We start from the raw sequence: 18,733 nt of genomic DNA on the forward strand, positions 1-18,733 counted from the left end.
GGGAAGAATGAGCAGAGGTAGAACACAACACGCGAGCATAAGATACGCCAGTGAAAGGGTGGAGACGGCGGACTTGGCGTCTTGCTTCAGGAAAAGTCAAACGATCCTGGTGTTTCAAGTTGAGGACGGCTTCCTCAAGCTTGTGGTGTATACACGTGTGGGAGAAGGTAGGGTGGGCCTCACCGTAATTGAGGCAGCGAGCCAGGGGAGATGAGCACTTTGTCTTAGAGTGGCTATCGTCCCTACACATGGGGCATAGAGAAACAAGACTTGAGCATTTGAGGGCACCGTGCCCGAACTTCCAGCACTTATTACAAAGTCTAGGAGAAGGGATGTACTCCTGAACAGAGCACCGGGCACCAGCAAGAATGATAGAGGGCGGAAGGTTCCTATTATCGAAGGCGATTTTCACAACTCGAAGGGGCTGACGGCAACGACCACGAGGGGGTCGAGTGAACGTCTCCACCTGGAGGACAGGATGGCCTTGGGCTTTGAGGATATGTTTAATATCCTCATGGCAGTCTTTTAGGTCCCCTAACACCGGTTGCAACATGGTGCGGGAGGAGAACAGTGCCAACACTGGCACTTAACCAAGCGTTTTTGGAGACCCGAACAGAGGTCTCCCCAATGCAGGACAATGCGGCTAAGTAAGTAGCTGCATCCGGTGAAGGAGCAGCAACTACACGTGTACTGAAACAGGTGGGGTTAAAAATAACAGGCATCCACTGAATCAACAAGGTATTTATGGAGGGAGAAATTGTCAGGAGGTGTAGAATCCAGAGGGAGATCAAAGTATTTAGCCCACAAAGCAGGACCAAACAAGGCTTGATACGTATTAGTATGGAAAGGGATCGTACGAGTGGGGACAGCGTTGAGAACCCCGAGAGAAAAAGAGAGAGGGGTTAAAAGGCACAGTAGTGACAATGAGAGACTGAGCCATGCCAGGGGACAAGGTGGTCACCGCTAGGGAGGTGTGGCTCGACCTAACTACAGAGGGAGGGGAGCCAGGGGGAGTAGTCAGGAGGGTCAAAGGAGGAGCTAGGTCTGAGCCCAATGCAGCAGGGGCTACAGAACCCAGTCTTCCAACACAGTCCGACTCAGGGGCTTGGTCGTCCATCCCACGAGCCTGAGAAGTCTTAAGAGGAACAGTATTCAGCAACATGAAAACGAGAGGTAATACTTTCATTCACAAATGTGCCCCCGCACCCACCATGGAGCCACAATTAGAGGATAGGACACCCAACAAGAGACATGTTGCCGGTCTTGCCTGGGCCCCCTAGGGGTGCATCATGAGTATACACCTCACAATTGCCACCTTAAGAACCATCAGTCCGGCAAGATCAGGTTCAGTGATGAAAGGAGGATTGACAATAAAGCGTCCCCTTGCTAGAGACATTGGGTACCACAGTTCTACGGGTGAGAGAGTAAGCCTCCCCAAATACCCGGGCATCAAAACAGAAGAAGTCCGAAAGAATAATTAAGACTGGCAAAAGGTCGACAGGAAATAACAACTAGAAAGGAGAAGAGGGGAGGGGGGGAATGAAGCAAGGAAAAGGAAAAGATTTCTGGCAAAATTGGTGAAAACAGTAGCAGAAGCATAAAGCTTCACAAGGAGAGAGGACTGACCCATGGAGCATCACACTCCGGCAGCCGCCCACCAAGCCCCCTCACTACGACAACAGGCCAGAAAGGGAGGGGGGGGGGGAGGGATTTTTAATTAAAATTTGTATTATTTAAAATGTAAAGTCATCTAGTATGCTACCCTGTGTTTAAGTGCCATAATACCCACAGCCAATGAAGATATGAAAACACTTAAATTAACCAATTTTAAACACAATTTGACGACCATTCTTTGATATTAAAATACGACTTCTCGGAGAGCCTTCCCAGGCTAAGCTAGAGCCCTAGCAAGATGAATTACAGTTCTGACACCCTCCATTGCTAGGATAGGAATCTACCTTCGAACCAAGGCCTTAGGAGGAGGACAAAGATTGTGTATATTATGGTTTGCACCCTACCTGCTTAACACTTCCTGCAGGGAAGTTCTCTTCGGCTCCACTTTGAATTCCATATTTGACGCCATCCTCGGTTTTCTTCCATTTATCACTGCACCTGGTCAGTGATGTTGGATTTTTTGACTGTTGGGAAAATAAATCAGTAGATAATAGTCATAAATTAGCAACCAGAGGTCTTTTGTTAACATCGAAGTGTATTTCCTTAGAGGAAGCTGAACATGTACACAGGTCTGTGACTACTGTCTCTCTGGGTCTATGTACACCCCACAACTGGATGCTAAATGAATATACACTACATTGAACAGGACACAAGCCCAAAAGGCCCAGCTTCTAGCTCATCTTGGCTGTGATAGTTTATTATTTTTAATGCAAACATACTTTTGTTGCACCCTTCATATATATTGTATACAATTTTCCACATTCTAATAAACATAGTCACAAAATGCCATATTTCATAATTTCACAAATTGTGATTTCATTCAAGTTACAGGAGTCTGATTTACCAAACTCTTACAGTACGCAGAAGAGGAGTCACAATATCGTCGCTGAAATATGTTGACCAAACCACACACTAGCACACTAGAAAGTGAAGGGACGACGACGTTTCGGTCCATCCTGGACCGATTCTCAATGCGAACGATCCCTCACAGGATAAGCCATATAAGCACAATTGTTACTGACAAGTCCAAAAGTAACCATATTTGCAATTTTTTGTACTACAACCAACATAATTAAAATTTCCACACATCATTAGAACAAACACATTTAACATAAAACAGAACTTCAGCTTACATTATTGTAGTTCATATTGCATGATACAGTACATCTTGAAATTTTAAGTAATCTATCTCTGGTTATTCAGATTTGTCAGGATAGGGTATGGCAAACTTTGCCAGAACAAAGGGGATATTAATAGGGTATTAAAAGTATCAACACAAGACGGAACACGAAACAATGGGTATAAATTGGATAAGTTTGGATTTATGAAAGACTTGGGTAAATACTGGTTCGGTAACAGGGTTGTTCATTTGTGGAACCAATTACCGCGTAACGTGGTGGAGGTGGGGTCCCTCGATTGTTTCAAGCGTGGGTTGGACATGTTTATGAGTGGGATTGGGTGGTTATAGATAGGAGCTGCCTCGTATGGGCCAATAGGCCTTCTGCAGTTACCTTTATTCTTATGTTCTTAATTATCCGACTCCGATAACCAAAATATTCTGTTCAGCGAACTTCACATATTCGAGCTCATACACTATTCTGTCAAACACCAGTAAAAAAAAGTCAATAAACTCCATATTCTATCATAATAAAAGTGTGGTAAAACTCATTTTTGCCAGTTACCCAGAAATTAGCAAATTAGACAGCATGTAACTCATGTTCCCTCCATTCACACTGCAATACCTTGCTTTATTTAACCTCAATTAATAAAAGATTGGATGCTAAATTAGGGAATATAGCTAACTACTGGTTTACCTTTATACCCTTGTGAGTAACCTACTAATTCGCCTACATGCATCATCCACCCACTTATAAAACAATCTTTTGTGGAAATTTAACAGGCAATGGATTATCATAAAATATATTTAACCATAAAACCTATACAGTATAATCTCTATTCTCCCTTTTCAATGTTGTATAAATTAAAACAGTAACAATTACTACTATTTACAGTTTCATTAATGACATTAATTGTGCAGACGAGGAGTCACAATAACGTGGCTGAAATATGTTGACCAGACCGCACACTAGAAAGTGAAGGGACGACGATGTTTCGGTCCGTCCTGGACCATTCTCAAGTCGATTGTGATAATGGTTCAGGATGGACAGAAACGTTGTCGTCCCTTCACTTTCTAGTGTGCGGCTTGGTCAACATTGTCTTAAATTAGATCACAAGCTTACATATTATAGATCACAGGTTCTTCAGACAAATTGAATAGTTCAGTTCATGAAAGATAATGTAGTTAATTGAAACTCTGCAAGATAACAAAATACAAAGTTGCTTATTAAGTGTAAACTGCATGATCGACTTCAATGCTCAGGCTCCCAGTGAGAAAAAACCTGATCAGTGGCACACTTGTGCTGGACTTCGATATTGGAATGTTGGAAGTAGCAGAGTGTTGGATACAGCATGAACCTGTCAAGTGCAGGAACAACCAGAGTGCGCAGAGAGGGAAGGACCTGTGCGAGGCGGGCGAGAGAGGTGCACATTTCTTGCTCAGTACCAGATGGGAGGCAACACAGCTGGGGGGGGGAATAACAGTGTTTCAGCTTCAGTTCTATGAATAATTATTGCTGCTCATTCTTCTTGACACAGAAATGAGTGGTAACCAAAATACTTAAGATTGTGCAAATCTTAAGTATTTTGGTTTCTTACCATTTTTTTTAAATAATGTTTGTCTTTGAACATCTGCACAATGCCATATATGTAACTATAGACTTGAACAAGTTGTTACTATAATACTACTGTTAATAACCACTCAGTCACATGTTTTATGTAAACATACTACTCTGGGAAGCAAAGCTTGTTTCCATATTAGGCACTGCATCAGTTCAGAATGGGGGCTAAAATATGTTTACATATAATAGGTAATGCTCTAGAAGGGAAGGAGAGTGATCTCTACGATAAATGAACATCCTTTGTTTTCCTCCAGCCTCTACCCCCATGGTAAATGACATAATAATGATGGAACTACATAAAAAAAAAAAAATTCATAAAGGTTCCATCACAATATACTGTACATTTAAACTGGTTGCTACCTGCCTGATAATTACCACCTAAGTTGTATCTACACACATCTTGGCCTATTCTGAAATGTAGCATTCCTAGCAATGACAAATGGATGCAATTGTTCACCTAGCAATAAAATAAATACCACGGAACAAATCCACAAGGGCCGTGACGAGGATTCGAACCTACATCCGAGAGCATCCCAGACGCTGCCTTAATCGACTGAGCTACCACGGACTTGGGCAATTGTTGTGGGAATTATTTGCTTTACCAAGTTGTGTTTCCAAGTTCAATAATGGTTCTGACAAGTCATCATAAATTCTAGACCCCTCCAATGTATCTTATTATTTAAAATTGTTGCAGTAGCTTTAATACAGAGGCAGCATCTGTTGCTTCCTACCAAATAAATGATCATTTTTACCTACTTCAATCATGGAGTAAGGAGCCATTTATCCCAAAAAACAGAAACAAGTCTTAAGATGATAATGCTAAAGCAGTTAAACAAACCCACCTAAGGCAGGCAATGAGTCACAATAACGTGGCTAAAGTAGTTTGACCAGACCATTCTCAAGTCAATTGTGACCATTCACAATCGACTTGAGAATGGTCCAGGACGGACCGAAATGTCGTCGTCCCTTCACCTTCTAGTGTGTGGTCTGGTCAAACCCACCTTACTCTTCTATAGAATGTCAGTCCAAACACAAAAATTACCATAATAAAACAATAGGAAAATAAATTGGATCTCAAGATGAGGATATACAAATGATTCCTGAAGACAAGATCGAAGATATCACTGTGAAAAAAAGGATGGTTATTATGACTAAATGCCACCTTATGGTAAATACGAGAAAACAGGCCACATGCCACCCACAAATTTTGGGAAGAAGCTTTAACAACATTTTTTTAGACATCCGCTAGTGTCACTCCTGCCGCTAGTGTCACTCCTGGTTGATACCTGGTTGATGGGGTTCTGGGAGTTCTTCTACTGCCCAAGCCCGGCCCGAGGCCAGGCTTGACTTGTGAGAGTTTGGTCCACCAGGCTGTTGCTTGGAGCGGCCCGCAGGCCCACATACCCACCACAGCCCGGTTGGTCCGGCACTCCTTGAATTAAACAATCTAGTTTCCTCTTGAAGATGTCCACGGTTGTTCCTGTAATATTTCTGATGCTCGCTGGTAGGACGTTGAACAACCGTGGACCTCTGATGTTCATACAGTGTTCTCTGAATGTACCCATGGCACCTCTGTTCTTCACTGGTTCTATTCTGCATTTTCTTCCATGTCGTTCATTCCAGTACGTTGTTATTTTACTTATTCTAGCAGTAAAGGATCTCTGCACACTCTCCAGGTCAGCAATTTCTCCAGCATTGAAAGGGGCTGTCATTGTGCAGCAGTGATCCACTCTAGAGAGCACAAGCGTTTTGAAAAGTATCATCATCGGTATAGCATCTCTAGTGTGAAAAGTTCTTGTTATCCAACCTGTCATTTTTCTTGCAGTTGTGACGGCTACTTTATTGTGTTCTTTAAAGGTAAGGTCTTCCGACATGAGTACACCCAGGTCCTTTACATTGCCTTTTCGTTCTATGTTATGATTTGCCTGAGTTTTGTAAGTGGTTTCCGTTTTTAAATTTTAAATTTTTCCGTAGCGCATGAGCTGGAACTTATCCTCGTTAAACACCATATTATTTTCTGTAGCCCATAGAAAGACCTGATCTACATCTGATTGGAGGTTTGCCGTGTCCTCTATGTTGCCAACTCTCATGAAAATCCTAGTGTCATCTGCAAAGGATGATACAGTGCTATAGGTTGTGTTCTTGTCTATGTCCGATATGAGGATGAGAAAAAGTACTGGAGCAAGCACAGTACCCTGGGGGACTGAGCTCTTCACGGTTGATGGGCTGGATTTTATTTTGTTGACTATTACACATTGGGTTCTGTTTGTCAGGAAATTGTAGATCCATCTGCCTATTTTCGCGGTAATTCCTTTTGAACGCATTTTATGTGCAATAACACCATGGTCACATTTATCAAAAGCTTTTGCGAAATCTGTGTAAATTACATCAGCATTTTGTTTGTCTTCCATAGCATCTAATGCCATATCATAGTGGTCCAGCAACTGCGACAGGCAGGAGCGCCCTGTTCTGAAACCATGTTGTCCGTGGTTATGGAGATGCTGTGATTCCATGTATTTTGTGATCTTACTTCTTAGCACTCTCTCAAAAATTTTTATGATGTGCAATGTTAGTGCTATCGGTAGCACAGGCACTCAGTATAGTGTGGAGGAAGAGCTTGGACACAGGGGAGATACCAGATGCGCTTAAAGCAGCAGACATAGCCCCTCTAAACAAAGCTGGTAGCAAAGCACTGGCAAAGAATTATAGACCAGTTGCACTAACGTCCCACATAATAAAAGTATTTGAGAGAGTGATCAGGAGTCAGGTCAATAGATTCATGGAAACCAATGACCTCCACAATCCAGGCCAACATGGATTTAGAGCAGGAAGATCATGCCTCTCACAGCTACTTGACCACTATGACAAAATCACTGAGGCATTAGAAGAAAAACAGAATGCAGATGTCTTATACACAGACTTTGCAAAGGCATTCGACAACTGTGACCATGGAGTAATTGCTCACAAAATGAGGTCAATGGGTATAACTGGTAAAGTAGGACACTGGATACTCAATTTCCTGTCGAACAGAACACAAAGAGTAATAGTCAATCAAATAAAATCGAGTCAGAGCGCAGTTAAAAGCTCTGTACCTCAAGGTACAGTCCTTGCACCACTGCTGTTCCTTATTCTCATATCTGATATAGACAAAAATACAAGTCACAGCTTTGTGTCATCCTTTGCAGATGATACAAAAATCAGCATGAAAATTACCTCTGCTGAAGACATTGATAAACTACAAACATATATTATCAAAGTTTTCGATTGGGCAGCAGAAAATAACATGATGTTTAACTGTGATAAATTCCAGGTACTCAGATACGGCAAAAATGAGGATCTTAAACATAATACAGGGTACAAAACACAGGGTACGTCTTGAGTACTGCTCAGTGCTCCCTTCCCCTTCAGAGCAGGAGAGAGTGCTGAAATAAGAGGGAATACAGAGAACATATACAGCACGCATAGACGAGACAATGCACCTAAATTATTGGGATTGTCTCAAAGCTCTCCAAATGTACTCACTAGAAAGGAGACGAGAGAGATACCAAATAATACACACATGGAAAATACTGGAGGGACAGGTCCCAAATCTGCACAGTAAAATAACGTACTGGAGTGAATGATATGGAAGAAAATGCAGAATAGAACCAGTGAAGAGCAGAGGTGCCATAGGCACAATCAGAGAACGCTGTATAAATATCAGAGGTCCGCAGCTGTTCAACGTCCTACCAGTGAGCATCAGAAATATTGCCGGAACAACCGTGGACATCTTCAAGAGAAAACTAGATTGTTTTCTTCAAGGAGTGCCGGACCAACCGGGCTGTGATGGGTATGTGGGCCGCTCCAAGCAACAGCCTGGTGGACCAAACTCTCACAAGTCAAGCCTGGCCTCGGGCCGGGCTTGGGCAGTAGAAGAACTCCCAGAACCCCCCATCAACCAGGTATCAAGCTGGTATCTAACCTTTGTGAGACCAAAGTTGTAACATGCAGCGTTTCTACAGTTTGCACATCAACAAACTGGAAAAGGTGCAAAGACCTGCAAGTAAATGCCTTCCAGAATTGAATGACTAGAGACATTAAATATGGCCAAGCTAGAAGACAAAGAGGCAATATAATCCCTACATAGAAAAATAGTTATGGGATTCAAGGAAACTGATACAGAAGAAACTTCAAGACCTAAAACTTCAATAACAGCAGGTCATAGATTTAAGCTAACTAAACAAAGTTGTTGAGAAACATTTGAAAATTCACTTGCGCAAAGTGGTAGATGGTTCAAACAAGTTAAAACGTGGGAAATCAAAAAGTTGTTTCAAAGCATTATATGACGGTGCTGGGAAGACGGGTCAGCATGCGTGTAGCTCTCATCCTGTAATTACACTTAACTAACCATCCATTACTCTTCTACCTTACCATGCTTTTGTCAAATATGCTTCAGTTTATACCACTGATATTTATAATGTACTGTACACTATACAATGAAATCACAATAGCATTTATCAATGAAATATTTTTTGTACGTCATGATATTGATTTCATTGTGCATTGACGGAAGCATGTAAACATTGGATATGGGTACCATATCAGTGCCTGCAAACTAATTGTAGGTTCAGGTGAGCATGGGGTTGTGTTGCTTTTAAGCCCATCGTGGTCCAGTGGGTAATGCATGCATCTGCACTGACCAAGGCCGTGAGTTCAATTTCATCACCCTACTTCAAAGATTTTCTCAATGTACACTACCCTTAACAACACACAATGCCTGTGCAAATTAGACCATTGTACCCATTCCACTACACATATATATATACCCAATAATATACACTGTATACTTATATATGTGTATACATATACAGTATAAGTATATATGTATACACATATATACTTATACCATGCACTGCTCTAAAAACCTGTACACTACTATTTTGAGTAAATTGCACTGATTAAATACAGATTATGCAAGGGAGTAAAGATTATATTTACCCTACCTGTTCCAGTTGAGTCAGGAGAGGATCAATCCGTGTCTGGTCTGTGACAACACTGACTAGAGCATTGCCGGTACATGTTAAGTTATGCCGCCTGTGGCTCAGGGAGCCCAACCACATCCCCAAACACAGATTCCGTAGGTTAGGAACCCGCTCCAGAAGACTTCGCAGGAGTGCCTGCAAAATATTTACCAATGTCATGGCTCCTGCATTTGAAAGGAAAACATTATTGAACTATAGGATATTTAAATAATGCAGGAAGTACCATTTCATGCTTCTAGAGTGAACATCTTATAGTGTTAAAATATTTGTACAAATAGAACATTTTAAAGTGAGGGGAAATCTAGACAGATGGCAGTGAGCATAGTACTTATAAGAATTGGGTCAAGTCATTTCATTGCAAAGTAGAAGAGCTTTATGGGAAAGTGAAATGCTCAAACTATTTTGCTTTATGACATTTTTTACCACTATTTTATATATCCAAATTATGTTACCCACTTTATTTTGGATTATAACAAAATATTCAAATACTTTCAAATTTGTATTCATTATTACATTTCATCTTTCTTATCTATCTCACATTACATCTTTCTGCCGTAATCTTTTCCATGCACTTCTATCTTCTAATATCCTTTCTTGATAGTTTTATTGACTTGTATAATACTTCTCTGTCAACCTGGAGTCAGTTCGGAGTGCGCCACTCCTCAAACCGTGTCTCCGGGCCAGACTTGCCTTCTGATAACTATTTTAAAGGCTGCTGCTTTTCCCACAGACCCTAACGTCCACCACTTCCTGCAGGAACTTGTCTAATTGTTCTGTCAATATTAACACACATCTTCTGCAGATTTCATTATCCAATCCCAAATATATATCCATTTAGCATTCTCAGCCATGTAATATTTGACCTAATGTACCTTAAAATCTAAATTTTTCTTTCACCTTCTCAAACTTACTTACATTTAGACATTTGATGTACTCTTCCTCTAATTGGAACATTCAGCTCCTGACGAGATGCCTCAACCACCCGCCCATCCTTACCATTTGCATTTTACATTTTTTCCTTCCAATTCCCCTTCCCCTTATGCTTCTCACACACCTAACATCTATCCCTTCATTTAGATATTTTACTTTCGTCTCTCTCTTACTCTTCTCATTTGTGCCATTTACATTAAACTCATTTTAATTTCTCATACTTACTCCACCAATGCTTTTTCAGGTTTGCCTTCGTACCAAACAAGGAATGGTGGTTGGCAGGAAGCCCAGCACAGCAGTATTCCATGAGGGACTGGGGACATGTTCTCTTCCTACCTGGCAAAACCAATTGTTGCCTTATGTGTCCTAAATCGATTTATTCCTGTCTTGTGTAAATCAAATCTATACATTTACTACAAAAAATCTTTTAGTTGTGAAAGCTAAATTCTAACTCAAACTTTAGTTACATTAGCTCTGTCACTTCATAATCAGATTTCAGATTTGTAGGTCATTTTGAGATCTGTGTTATGAACTACCAGAAGCTAAGAAGCCCTACAGTACTCAAAAAGCTTCGAGTACTGTAGTGCAAACTTACATTGTACTGTATTCATAAAGAGGGGGGTATGACTGCTTCTTGAGGTTATCTTGAGATGATTTCGGGGCTTTAGTGTCCCCGCGGCCCGGTCCTCGACCAAGCCTCCACCCCCAGGAAGCAGCCCGTGACAGCTGACTAACTCCCAGGTACCTATTTACTGCTAGGTAACAGGGGCATCAGGGGGAAAGAAACTCTGCCCATTGTTTCTCGCCGGTGACCCTGTGGTCCCAGGATTGAACCCGGGACCACAGGATCACGCGTCCAGTGTTCTGTCCGCTGTAATAACCTTTTGGATCAGGTTATTACAACGTCTGCCCTCAGGCCGGGTTTGGGGAGTAGAAGAACTCTTAAGAACTCACCCCAGGTATATGCCCAGCCACTGTTTCCCACCAACTATATTATAATGAAAGATTAATCAGTTATAATATGGCCCAGTTAATTACCATTCACACACCTGAAAGCAAACCATGCACCAATTAAATAATCCCAGCCCACATGTATGAAATAAATTGAAAGTGGTTCTGGTCTGTCCTGGACTTGTCAATAAAGGAGGAGGTGATGAGGAGATAGCAATAAACCAGTATGACAATATGGCACTTGGGTGGGATGTGATAAAGAGCTGGGGCAGAATAGAGAGAAAAGCAGTGTGGACCGTATTAATTCATGACTACTATGAGTCCAGGATAGACGAAAACATCATCACTTTCAAGTGTGTGAGTGCTGGGTTATGTTTCAGCTACGTTATGACATTTCTACAGTAAAGTCATTGTTATGAATCTGGTGGATAGAGTCAACTTTCACAACCAAATGGTTAAAACAATAAACACTAAAATAAATTGTAATACTGTATATGGTCACAACTAATGAATCAATAATGTACAAAAAATTATGCCATTCTTTCTGTTATTCCTGAATACTTATTTTAATTGGTCTTACCTCTGAGGGTTCTTTGGCTGCCTCAAATATAGATGCAATGCGCAATGTTGTTAATTTCTGATGTGTTTTCAACTTGGTCTTTGATACCCTGTTATACACAGGCACAATTTGAGCATCCCGTACACCGTGAACATTCAGAGGATTAGCAGGCAAGTTCCTGGGTATATGTTCAACAACTTCCTCACCCAGTATTTGTAACTCAGGAAACTGTCTTAATTCTTCAACCATGAGGTTTTGTATGAGGAGTCGGTCCTCATCCAACATTTGGCCAAAATGCTGCATCTGATCAAACCTTACCTGATTGGGTTGAGGCTGTGCTTGAAACACAGCATGCACACTCAAAGTCTCTAGGTTTGGGCAGTTGTCCAAAACCTGGTGCACGTGCTCAAAAGAGTATTGTCGCATAAATTTCAAGCGCAAGTGGCTGATGTTACCGAGACAGGATATGTCGTTCACCGGCAAGATGAGCAACGAAAGTGCATCTACATATTCTGAAAATATTCGACAAAATTTGGCCACATCATTCTCACTCCAATAGCTTTTCAGCAGCTCTACAGATTGTAAGGTTTTAAACATGGGTAATACTTCTTCAATATACCTCAGGTCTAATTCAGCATTGCCTGGCCTATCACATATGCTATCAACAAATTTAGCTTTAGTCAAGTATATACCAATATTAGAATATGAACTTTCGTTCACTATTTTCCAGAGTTTTCTATATTTTGCAATAATATGCCTTGTCAGTCCGGTATGCTTTCCAAATGATGATAGTTTAGGCTGCAGTATCAGAGCCAGTGTGTATACGTCATGTAGCACATCCTCCTCAAAATATAACTCATCAATGTCGAGTTTTTTCAAATTTGGAAACTGCAGCACAAACTTTTCTCTGAATTCTTTATCTTCGGCAAATCTGTCCAGTATACCAAAGAATGCTCTACAGTCATACACTGGAGAAACACCAAAGAGGATAGAAAGGATGTCCTTCTCCAGTATAGAAACTTCCATTTGTGGTTCCAGGAGGCACAGAGATTCCAAATATTGACAATGTGTACTCAAAGCTCTCAGCATGTATGGAGTTCCATTGTACTGTAAAGAGTTACAGAAATATTCAATATCAAAATACTGATGTGCAAAAAAGTATAGTATAACAAGGTCAAAATAATAAAAGTACAGTTCAAGTAAATAATTAACAAAAGAAGGCACCAAACCAGGAAGGCTATGTAGCACCATCAAATGCGCGGAATAATCAGAGGGCGCTAAATATCACCAAGAATGCCAATACGAGAACAGAAACGCAAAAGGCGAACGACGTCAAAAGTATCCGATTCACCAAGAATTCTATCGAGGGACAGGTGACCGGGAGGGACGGTCGGAAAGCAAGACACACGCTCGTCCTGGAACTCAGGACATTCAACAAGGATATGCACCAGTACAGTTCAAATATACATGAATAATATATACAGTGAGTCTAGTAGTTTTGCATGAAATGGCCAATTATTATGGTGCATATATCTGAGACACCTTGAGGTTAGGTACTGAAAAGGAAACCTTTTTCAAAACGCAACTGCATAATATCATTATTTATAAATCTAAATTAAAATACGGAACATTGTTTCCATTTCCAAATAGTTGTGATGAAGGGCAAACGAGTTTAAGCCACAATTTTCAGTGACGAGCGCCTAGACCCCTATATGTCCAACTAATTTGAATATGTCCAACTACTGAATTTCCAACTAATGTCCCGATTATCTGAAGGGTCTCTGGATATTCAGGACATGTGAATATTTGTTAATCACTTTCCCTTCAGTTCATCTTGAAGACAGGATAAGTGTGTTTTCAGATGACCAGGCATTCATTGTATTTTACTTAGGCTTATACACTTTATGAAAGCTGATCACCAGGATAATAAATTAAGATCTTTAAACAAAAGTATCGGTAATTTAAATGTTAAAATAAGGGAAAAACTCATTGGCAAGTGGGCATTAGACAACTTTTTACTGTATATTTTCCTTCCCTTCATTGGGAAGTGATTATAGCATGATTTTGACCTTGAGAATGAGTGAAATATTATCATGAATGACCTTTAACTAGCATCTAAGGATGACAGCAACTCAGGGAAACTGAAACATGTGCACTGAAATATTGTACTGCTTTAGTATAAATTTCAATGCTAAGCATGTATGCTCTATACCTATGTACAGGTACTGGATTAAAATTGTTATCTAACTAAATATTATCTTTTCTTTGGTAATAATCATAAATATACAAAGTGTATGTCTGCTTGATACCAGCTTATGGTATTTGCCACTGTAAGGTGTGTGTGTGTGTATTCACCTAGTTGTGCTTGCGGGGGTTGAGCTCTGGCTCTTTGGTCCCGCCTCTCAACTGTCAATCAACAGGTGTACAGATTCCTGAGCCTACTGGGCTCTATCATATCTACACTTGAAACTGTGTATGGAGTCAGCCTCCACCACATCACTTCCTAATGCATTCCATTTGTCAACCACTCTGACACTAAAAAAATTCTTTCTAACGTCTCTATGGTTCATTTGGGCACTCAGTTTCCACCTGTGTCCCCTAGTAATTACCTAAGTGTAGTTACAGGATGAGAGCTACGCTCTCATCCTGTATCTCATAGTGCATGTGCCCCTTGTGTTATATAGCCTGTCTTTATCTACCCTATCAATTCCTTTGAGAATCTTGTATGTGGTGATCATGTCCCCTCTAACTCTTGTCTCCCAGAGACGTAAGGTTTAATTCCCGTAGTCTCTCCTCGTAGCTCTTACCTCTCAGTTCATGTACTAGTCTGGTGGCAAACCTTTGAACCTTTTCCAAATCTGTGTCTGTCTGTCTGTGTCTGTCTGTCTGTCTGTCTGTCTGTGTCTGTCTGTCTGTCTGTGTCTGTGTCTGTCTGTGTCTGTCTGTGTCTGTCTGTGTCTGTCTGTGTCTGTGTCTGTCTGTCTGTGTCTGTCTGTCCGGGCGCCTAGGCACCACACTATGAAGTCCAGCGACATAGGTGTATGTCTATGGAGTCCAGGCACGCAGGTTCAATCCCTTTGTACGGCCTCAATATTTATTCAGAGATACATCATGGTGTTGTGATTTCAATGTGTATAATATACAAAGCATTATATCCATAATATACCCAACATCATCATACCTGAATTTCAATATGAAGAAGATTTGGCATTTCTTTGATCAAAAGTGGTAGGAAATCTGGATCATGAAAATACACTCCCTCAAGCACCAATGATATGGTAGGCAGTACATACTTCTCTTCAAATTTACTTGTGGTTTTCACGGACTCTGTGACAAACCACTGCTTTCGAAAATCAGCAAGCAGCTCCAGAATGAATCCACATTCCTCCGAGATGATATCTAAGCCAGTTCCAGTTCCAGGGGGCAGATCCCCATTGTGGTCTTCTACGAAAGCAATCTGAAAGCATGAACATACGAGAACAGTGTACACACATCAAGAGACTGCCAATCATGAATCCAAAAGACTAACATCTATACTAATTAACAATCTGCTTTGCTACCACCTCAGTCAGTCATGCTCCAATGCCCCCTCAAAGTCCACAATGCTGATTGCCATGTTTTGACTCATTAACTAAGTAGTGGGCAAATAAAATTTAGGGACAAACCACACTCCTTACCTTGCAACAATCTTGAGAAGATTCCGTGGATCAACATCCTCATGGCCCCCTCTCTGACCAGACCTTCTGGTCAACCATGCTGTTGGATGCAGCTACTCGCAGCCTGATGTATGAATCACAGATTGGTTGATCAGGGAAGTGTTTATCGAGTTCTCTTTTGGACAATGAGGGGTCGACCAGTTATGCCCCTTATGTGTAGTGGAAGCGTGTTGAACAGTCTCGGGCCTCTGATATTGATAGTTCTCTCTTGAACACTGTGAGGGGTCGGCCAGTTATGTCCCTTATATGTAGTGGAAGCGTGTTGAACAGTCTCGGGCCTCTGATGTTGATTGTTCTCTCTTGAACACTGTGATGGGTCGGGCAGTTATGTCCCTTATGTGTAGTGGAAGCGTGTTGAACAGTCTTGGGCCTCTGATGTTGATAGTTCTCTCTCAGAGTACCTGTTGCACCTCTGCTTTTCAATGGGGGTATTCTGCACATCCTCCAATAGCTCCTGGTTTCACATGATGTTATTTGTGTGCAGATTTGAAGCCAGTCTTTCTAATATTTTCCAACTGTAAATTATTATGTCTCCCTTCTGCACTCTAGAAAATACAGATTTGAACATTTTAATTGGTCCCAATAATTTAGATGTTTTACTAAGTGGATTCTAGCAGTCTAGGATCTTTGCATGTTCTCCAGGGTCAATTTCTCCAACTTTGAACGGGGACTGTTATTGTGCAAAAATATTCCACTAGTGAGCACTTGTGTCTTGAAACGTATCATCACTGGTATGGCATTCCTTGTTTGAAAGCTTCTTGTTATCCAACCCGTTATTTTTCTTGAAATTGAGACGACTGCTTTATTGTGATCTTTGAAGGTAAGGTCTTCCTATATGATTACTCCCAGATCCTTTACATAGTGTGATTTTACTCCATTTTCTAGGTGGTTTCTGTTGGTATCTGGTTCGGTGTCTCAGCTGTTGTGTAAGTTCCAGAGCCTATTTGGTTATACAGTATTATATCTACTTCTGAAACTGTGTACAGAGAATCTGCCTCCACGGCTGAGGACAGCGCTCGGGATTCGTAGTCCTGAGGTTGTGGGTTCAATCCCCGACGGAGGCAGAAACAAATGGACAGTTTCTTTCACCCTGATGGCCCTGTTCACCAAGCAGTAAATAGGTACCTGGGGGTTAGACAGCTGCTATGGGCTGCTTTCTGGGAGATGTGTAACAAAAAGGAGGCCTGGTCGAGGACCGGGTCGCGGGGACGCTAAGCCCCGAAATCATCTCAAGATGACCACCACATCACTTCTTGGCGCATTCCAATCAGAGAGATGATCTTGCTAGCAGTTTCACCGGATTCCTTATATAAGTTCCCTATGTGATAGTTTCAAAGAACATTCTCATGAAACAAATGAGTGTAGGAGCAGGTTTCAGATGAGCCGAGGTAGGATAGCAGCTCTTGCTTCCAGTTTCACTAGGTACGTCATTTAACAGGCCTTATGAACACCAGTCTTAGTTAAAAAAATATATAGATATAGAGAGAGACAGGCAGACTCATATACAGTACAGATATACTCATATACAGATATTACATAGGGTCTTATTACAATTATGTAAACATAATAGGTACTTATATAAAGCTACTATCTTACACATTTATATCATGATTTATTAGAAGACAACACTCATATGATCATGTATAATACATGACTATAAAAACATAATTTTGAAAACTGCTGAAAGCCAATTAGCTCTGATAAAAATGAAAAACTGATCATTCATCTATTTAAAACATTAAACAGTAGCTCACCTGATCTATGGTAACTTTTGGGCAAAGCACCAACATTGTACTAAAGTAAACTGGTGGATTACGTCGACTCCGTAAACCCGAGATAAGGCATTTATAAAGCTGATTTTGTATGACGTGCGAGAAGAGAAAGTTGCCATACTGCTCTTTATACCACAGCAGGATCCCCACCAGCCGAATCTGAAATATGCCGTATTATTAGTAAAATGAACTTTTAGGGAATGTCACAATGTGGATGAAAACAACAAATCTAATGCACACATGAAAAACAAATTGCATTGACAATGTTGCGGCAAGTCCTGGAGCTATCAAGTCATGACTTGTTATTAAAGGTCCGGGACAGATCAACAAATCACCAATTATTTCTTTTCATATGTGTGGGTTCGGTTGTTTATTTATTTAACTTATTATCACACAAAACAACAGTAACTACAACCATCACCCTGATTTGAAGAGTCAATATTCTGCATATACTGTATTTACAACAGAAAATTAAACTAGATTGAACAATTACATTATATATATATATATATGTCGTACCTAGTAGCCAGAACGCACTTCTTAGCCTACTATGCAAGGCCCGATTTGCCTAATATGCCAAGTTTTCACGAATTAATATATTTTCTCTAATTTTTTTCTTATGAAATGATAAAGCTACCCATTTCATTATGTATGAGGTCAATTTTTTTTATTGGAGTTAAAATTAACGTAGATATATGACCGAACCTAACCAACCCTACCTAACCTAACCTAACCTATCTTTATAGGTTAGGTTAGGTTAGGTTAGGTAGCCGAAAAAGTTAGGTTAGGTTAGGTTAGGTTTGGTAGGTTAGGTAGTCGAAAAACAATTAATTCATGAAAACTTGGCTTATTAGGCAAATCGGGCCTTGCATAGTAGGCCGAGAAGTGCGTTCTGGCTACTAGGTACGACATATATATATATATATATATATATATATATATATATATATATATATATATATATATATATATATATATATATATATATATATATATATATATATATATATATATATATATATATATATATATATATATATATATATATACAATCTTTGGACAACACCCACCAGTGGGACTCGAACCCAGAAAGCACAACTACCTTCCAGTAGCTGGCATAACTAGTATGCTTTAACCCACTACGCCATCAGACCTTACAAAAGAAGTAGATAGTTCGAGATATATATATCTCAAACATCTCTACCTCCCGAAGGCACCAGATGAGTGAGGGGTCAGTCTGCAATTTTCGTCAAGCCACTGTCAATGTGAGAGAACTCGTGTCCAGCTTATAAGCCTATACTTGCATAAACCACAAGTGAAGATAAACAATCTTTGGACAACACCCACCAGTGGGACTCGAACCCAGAAAGCA

The 18,733-nt window shown here is 40.5% G+C and overlaps 2 protein-coding genes across 5 annotated transcripts in view; one reads left to right on the plus strand and one right to left on the minus strand.

Moving 5' to 3' along the window:
* Nucleotides 1–11,847, plus strand: part of LOC123760251 (acylamino-acid-releasing enzyme) — a 246,343-nt gene extending 234,496 nt beyond the window's left edge. Inside the window, exon 18 of the mRNA XM_045745747.2 lies at nucleotides 10,608–11,847. The gene's annotated coding sequence lies outside the window, so the exon portion shown is untranslated. The remainder of the gene's footprint in view (nucleotides 1–10,607) is intronic.
* LOC123760252 (uncharacterized) overlaps nucleotides 3,581–18,733 on the minus strand; it is a 33,644-nt gene continuing 18,491 nt past the window's right edge. For 2 of the 4 annotated variants that reach the window (XM_045745754.2, XM_045745753.2), the window contains exons 3-7: nucleotides 17,344–17,520; nucleotides 15,055–15,330; nucleotides 11,895–12,980; nucleotides 9,395–9,568; nucleotides 3,581–4,256 (exon numbers count right to left, since the gene is read on the minus strand). In XM_045745754.2, the coding sequence (XP_045601710.1) occupies nucleotides 4,044–4,256; nucleotides 9,395–9,568; nucleotides 11,895–12,980; nucleotides 15,055–15,330; nucleotides 17,344–17,520 (1,926 nt within the window). In that variant the 3' untranslated portion in view covers nucleotides 3,581–4,043. Of the gene's footprint in view, nucleotides 4,257–9,394; nucleotides 9,569–10,588; nucleotides 10,700–11,894; nucleotides 12,981–15,054; nucleotides 15,331–17,343; nucleotides 17,521–18,733 lie in introns of all 4 variants that reach the window. The other 2 variants (XR_011230964.1, XR_011230965.1) reach the window with 2 other exon arrangements.

Source organism: Procambarus clarkii, chromosome 39, assembly GCF_040958095.1.
Source record: "Procambarus clarkii isolate CNS0578487 chromosome 39, FALCON_Pclarkii_2.0, whole genome shotgun sequence".
NCBI lineage: Eukaryota > Metazoa > Arthropoda > Malacostraca > Decapoda > Cambaridae > Procambarus > Procambarus clarkii.